The 6,099-nt window shown below is 38.0% G+C and overlaps 1 protein-coding gene across 1 annotated transcript in view; it reads right to left on the bottom strand.

Annotated features, from left to right (window-relative positions):
• Nucleotides 1-1,447: 1,447 nt before the first annotated feature.
• The window catches only part of sptlc1 (serine palmitoyltransferase, long chain base subunit 1), a 31,363-nt gene continuing 26,711 nt past the window's right edge, over nucleotides 1,448-6,099 (bottom strand). Inside the window, exons 14-16 of the mRNA XM_028462570.1 lie at nucleotides 2,518-2,635; nucleotides 2,287-2,360; nucleotides 1,448-2,198 (exon numbers count right to left, since the gene is read on the bottom strand). Coding sequence (XP_028318371.1) covers nucleotides 2,105-2,198; nucleotides 2,287-2,360; nucleotides 2,518-2,635 — 286 coding nt within the window. The 3' untranslated portion in view covers nucleotides 1,448-2,104. The remainder of the gene's footprint in view (nucleotides 2,199-2,286; nucleotides 2,361-2,517; nucleotides 2,636-6,099) is intronic.

Raw genomic sequence — 6,099 nt, 5'->3', positions numbered from 1 at the left:
GCTGTGTTAATGTTATCCTTCTCAACATAACTCAAACAATGTACAGTAATCTTTATAAGCTTGTGACAATATACACTTGATGTGGAATGTAGCTATAAGCGTTTACCATGGAAAATGCTGCAATTTGTAAGGTCTGTTATTGATTGTATGGTTGAAAATTCAACTGTAATAAAAAAAAAAAAAAAAAAAAATGTAATTCATAAACAGGTACATGCACGTGGTTGTGTGTGCTTGGGTATAAAAATGGTGTACTTGAACTTTTACTGTAACTTTCCAATGTAATGTAATTTGTGAGATGCAGTTGTTGGCTGAGTTCCCAATAGGAATACCAATGTGAAATGTACGAGTACTGAGAATATGAATATAGGGGTAGGCTCACATAAGCTTCCTTGCTTCAGCCTACTCCTTTTGAGCTTCCATTACTGTGTAATGATGTGATTACTGTAAGTAAATGAATGTAAACAGCTCAAATAAACTAAACTACGCGCTTATGGTCAATTTGCTCGTGGTGGGCGTGTCAGGAGCCTGGACGGGAGAAGAAGCGCAGGAGAGGGGTGCGTACCTGCAGGGCGCAAAAAAATGCTTAAGTCCAAAGGGAGAATACACCCCTTACTTACTGGGACTTTAACGACTGGTATTGATTGTTCAAAAGAAACATTTCTTCCAAATCTGTCTCTTTTACTATTGGAGTATTGGAGTAACTAGAAGTCTTAGAGTAAGTTTTTCACTGAGTCACCCTTATTAGCATTTTAGAATTGTATTTTATAAGGGATATTTTTAGATCAGTGCCTGCCATCCATTCAAATCTTAGTGTAATCAACAAGTAGGTTTTTTCTAGCAGAAAATTATTTAATGAAAAGGCAAAATGGCAGTATAATCTTTATATGCATTTAGAACAGATATTCTTATTCTAATTATTAGTACTTCATGAATTAAAACTTCTGCCTTTTGTGCCTCAGAAGCAATTTTTGGCTTTTTAATCAAACAGCAGATTGAAAGTAATGTTCGTATATATATATTTATTTATTTTTTTTGTCAATGTTCATAGATGGTTTATCTGTATGCAATGAGGATTGGGTCATGCAGTTTTGCTCTCCACCTGAATATTAAAACAGACAACTCTACTTGAAACGGGCTCTGAAACAGCAAAAAACGATTGTATAGCTATCAAATTATTTCCTTTTTAAAGAAAGTTAAACATTATTGTGCAATAAGACTGCCAAAGGAAAAAAAAAAAAAATCTAACTTCTGAGAATGTTCCACTTTTCAGTATTAAGAAGTCAAGTATTAACAGGATCCATCTGTGTAAGGCATTTTGAGATAACACAGGTGATAAGGTGTTAATATGAATGTTAACTTAAATGAACTGATAAGGAGAGGGATATTTAGGCCAAAATATTTTGCTTTTCAAGAGCTACAAAATGGAAATGAAAGATCACAACAATGATCTTGGTCAGAGTTTTCTTTATTATTGCAATACACAAGAACACATGACAACATATGAAGTCTGACATTCCCGTTGAGCAACAATCCTAAACAAGTCTCTCAATCTTAAGAGTGTATTTTGGTCTTTTAAAAAGAGGCAAATAAAAATGTGCACGTAAGAAACATACACACTAAAGCTCACTCCCAACAAATTATATATCAGGTGATTAAAGTGTAAAAGAGTGAGTAGCAAGAATTCTGTAGAGTTTATTAATCTACTATACTTCTTATCATTTTCACTGTTATATGTCTCTGTCATGAGTTTTCTCTTAATACATTCCCGCTGAACCTGTATGAACCAAAGTCTTCGAACAATAAACGAAACGTAATTTTTTCCTAAAAAAAAAAAATCCAGTCAGGAGTTAGAGAAACATTGTTTTATTTTATTTATTTTTATTAATGCCCTGCCTGACCCTCATTCTGTCGGAATAATCTATGAAAAAAGACTAAGGCACATAATAATTTAGGAAAGAAAATAAGGGCACATAATTATAAAAGTAAAAAAGCTCATTTATGAAGATGTGAGCCTCTACTGTGAGATTTGAACACCTCAAATGCTCTCATCAGGAGTGGATAGTGAAATCCCATCTGCCCAGTCTTTTTACTCATAGCAGTGGTATCATTGTAGCAGGACAGAAGCTGCCTCAACTATACAGGACACAGCCTTCTGAATCTCTTCCTCCGTCTGCTGAACAGTGACCACCACCCTGATACTGCGGACACACAAGAAGGGCATTGTTGTAAAGGGCTACCACAACATGGAGCAGGAGAAACAAATGTACTCACAGTAGAGAGCCTTACCTGGGTGTAGGGAGGAAGCGCTCTTCTTTCTCCAGATATCGGGCCAAGGTCAGAGCAACATTTCTGTTCAGACACTGACAGAGAAATCAAGAAATTCAAGTGACAATCAATAAAGGTTCATGTTTGGCACAATCTTACTTTTTGAAAGTTCTGTGAAGATTTCAATAAAATAAGTGTTTAAAAAAACATACCAGTGGTTGAATATCATGAGTGGAAAAAGACAGAACTCACATAATCGATGATTGAGCGCAGCAGCTTCATGTCAGCCTCTCTGGAGCCTGAACTCTTCTCCAGCTGCAAGTGAAGAGCTGGCGCAAATGGTTCACCCTCCAACCTCAGACCTGGAATTCTATCACACAAACACAATGCAACATTCAAACAGTCTGACAATAAGCGTATGGTGGGTCTATTCAACTGTATTTTCTCCTGGGCCAATTTTTTGGAACGCTATGACCAGACCAGTGGTGTGCGATGCAGAAAATACAGGGCCATTTTGTTGCAGATACCGATCAGAAATATTTTTCATTAATTAGGTTGGATGCATAATCAAATAGCTCAATCTGACTGAATTTTTATGAGCTTTTAGAAATTGTTATTTTTCCATTGGTTCAAATCAGAATTTATCTACTGTTATGTACTGTTTGGAAAATTATTACCCTTTCTTTCAGACATTTCATTTATTTGGGCTTGTATTTGTAATGTTCTGTTTTTGGTTACATTTAGATGAATAAATTAATACACTACACTTTGCTCCCCAAGACACTGTTTTCATTCTACAGAGTTTGTGAGTATGTGTCCCAGAACACTGAAACACCATATATATATATATATATATATATATATATATTTATATTATTTATACATTAGCAGCAGTACAATGTCCAATTTCCATTTTTTTCTGGGTTATATAATAGCCAACCACATGTGTCCTGTCCACAAAATACCAGTAATATGCTACACATTTGCAGCAGTAAAATGTCCCATTTCCATATTTTCTGGTTTATATGGGTTACTATACCAGTAATATGTGTTTATATGTATATTTATACCCTCGGAAATACCCGGACCTGATGATGAGCTGCTACACTCCGTTACTGTCCCCCTGTCGGCTGAACAAAGAGAAGTCCTGACGGTCATGTTGTCCTCTTCCTCCATGAGTTCTCTGTGGTGTTGTTCATATATATATATATATCAGGTGACGCCAACTCTTAACTTTTCATCGGCTAACGAGCACTTCTGACACCGCTATCATTGCGGAATGCGGATGTTTATGTGCCGTAAAGCGTCGCGCAGTACCAACGTCATCACATTTTGCGCGCGGGTCGAGTCGAGTTGTGCGTGCGCGGCCAACCGTGCCAGTCGGGCACGCTGTTTGGACCACCTCTTCCAGCAGGACCATCGGGCCGTTAACCCCCCTGCGGTGCAGTTCACAGGCCAGACAATGCCCCCCCCCATGGTTTCACACATGCACAGAGCTGGTTAGGAACGGCCCTGGTTGCCAGTGTGAGTACACCCTAAAATTAGTTGGGCCCATGAGAACAACATTTTCGAGAAAATACAACAGTTTGCGCAGCCCTCTTCAGTACATGTGGATGTAGTCAGTGAGGAGCTTCAAATGGAACTGCTGAAGCAGTTTGACTCAGACTTCCATGACAACATGCACAGGTGATGCTGTCCCTCTTTGGCAGTATGGTACATATGTCTGTGAGCAGGCTTTCAGCCTGTTGAATCTCAATTGTTTACACACAAAGTGTAAATTGAGAAATGTACTGTCTGACTCTCACCTGCATGACATTCTAACTTTGTCATTATGCCTGATATTGAAAAACCTTTAAAAACCAGGGACAGGCTTCATGCCTCCCACTAAAAGGCTTTCTGCATGTGCAATGAGTATTTTGTGCATAAAACTGGTTGTTCCCTGTAGTGATGGATATAGCTTTTTGTCCCATAAGGTCATTTTGTATTTCATGTTTCTCCATGCATCAAATGTCTTCTTTTTCCCCCTCATCTTTTTCAGTCCCGTTGAAGAATGTTCAGCTCTCTATAGTTAATATTTCAACCAAAATAATACAGTAGAGTGATTTCTAAGGGAAAAAAAAATCTAAAGCTGATGTTCAATTATAATATTTTTCACGAGTTTTAAAATACTGTTTCAAGGCAGTGAAAAATGTAGTGTTTTGATTATATAGGCAGGGTATGTTATAATAATAATAACTAGAACTGCAAGCAGTTATGAAAGGGGGCCAAGCCTTCCCGCGCGACTCGGCCCCCAGGTTTCACGGAGCCCGTGGAAGTACATCACGAAGAATGACGGGCTCAGGGCGAGCGTCAGGACACAGGCCAATGTGCCATTTTCTGTGAACAGGTGGATATGAAGTTGTGGAAAATGTGATTTAAAGTGTAAAAGTAACAGGCCAAAATGCATTTGCACCCATTATAGCGCCACTTAGTGGTGCACTTTTTGGTATGGGTGAGTTAACCTGTAAATTTCACAGCCCTCAACATATTACTTAAGCTGAAACAAGGGTTTGTTTATTTATATGTTATGTAATAAGCCACGCCCACTTTGACCAATCGCGAATAAATTTGAGATATGGCCTCAGGAGGCACCAAAGATCATACCCACCAAATTTGGTAAAAATTGGTATTGCCATTTAAGAAATACAAATATTCCATTATTGCAGCGCCCCCTAGTGGCGTAATTTATTAAAATTTTGCTTATACCCTTACAGTCACATGCCAAACAAGGCTCTCAGATTTGATGTTGTTAGCATTTATTTTGACCGAGATATGCAACAGTTGTGCATTTTTATAGCTAGCTAGAAAATTTTACTCAGTAATTATTCGCGCATATTTTGAGCCAACAAAATTATTTTATCAACTTTAGATCAACTGCAACTGAAGACTCTACGTGCCAAGTTTCATGCAGATTAGACAAAACCCCAAGGAGTAATTTGAAAAAGTAGGTTTTTGATATGTAGTGACTTACAAAGAGCAATGTGCTGTGGGAGTGGGCGTGGCCTATCTCAGAAGATGCAAATTTATGTAGGAAACATGTGGTTATGAATTTTATAAAGATGTGAATTAAATTGTGAAAGTAAAAGGCCACAATGTTTTTGCACATATAGCGCAATTTTTGGTATGGGTGGTCTTCTATATCTACCCTGTAAATTTCACTGCCCTCAACATAATAATTCAGCAGAAATAAATTTGTTAATTTATGTGTGATGTAATAAGCCACGCCCACTTTGATCAATCGCGAATAACTTTGAGATATCGCCCCAGGAGGGACCTAAGGTCATAGCCTCCAAATTTGGTAAAAATTGGTCGTGCCATTGAAGAGATATAAATATATGTTATTTGTAGCGCCCCCTAGTGGCCTACATCATTCAAATTTGGCGCATTTCCTCACAGTCAGATGCCAACTAAGGATCTCAGATTTGGTGTTGTTAGCATTTATTTTGACCAAGATATGCGCCGTTCGCATTTTTATTGCTAGCTAGAAAACTTTACTCATTAATAATTTGCGCATAATTTACCCGAACAAACTCAGTTTGATAACTGGATATCACGTCCAACTGAAGACTCAACGTGCCAAGTTTCATGCTGATTGGACAAAACCCCAAGGAGGATTTCGAAAAAGTAGGTTTTCCAGTTTTCGCGATTTTGCACCGAGAAAAATTTAGGCGGAAATGGGCGTGGCCCAGCCCAGGTGATTCAGTGCTATTCAAGAAATCTGTGGATATGAAGGTTTTAAATTTGCAACAAACGGTGTGGGAGTTATTGGCCAAGACGCGTTGACCTTTGTTATAG

This window comes from Gouania willdenowi, chromosome 12 (assembly GCF_900634775.1).
Source record: "Gouania willdenowi chromosome 12, fGouWil2.1, whole genome shotgun sequence".
NCBI classification, from domain to species: domain Eukaryota; kingdom Metazoa; phylum Chordata; class Actinopteri; order Blenniiformes; family Gobiesocidae; genus Gouania; species Gouania willdenowi.
The sequence above is the reverse complement of the archived record's forward strand: the minus strand, read 5'-3'. Positions and strand labels throughout refer to the sequence as shown.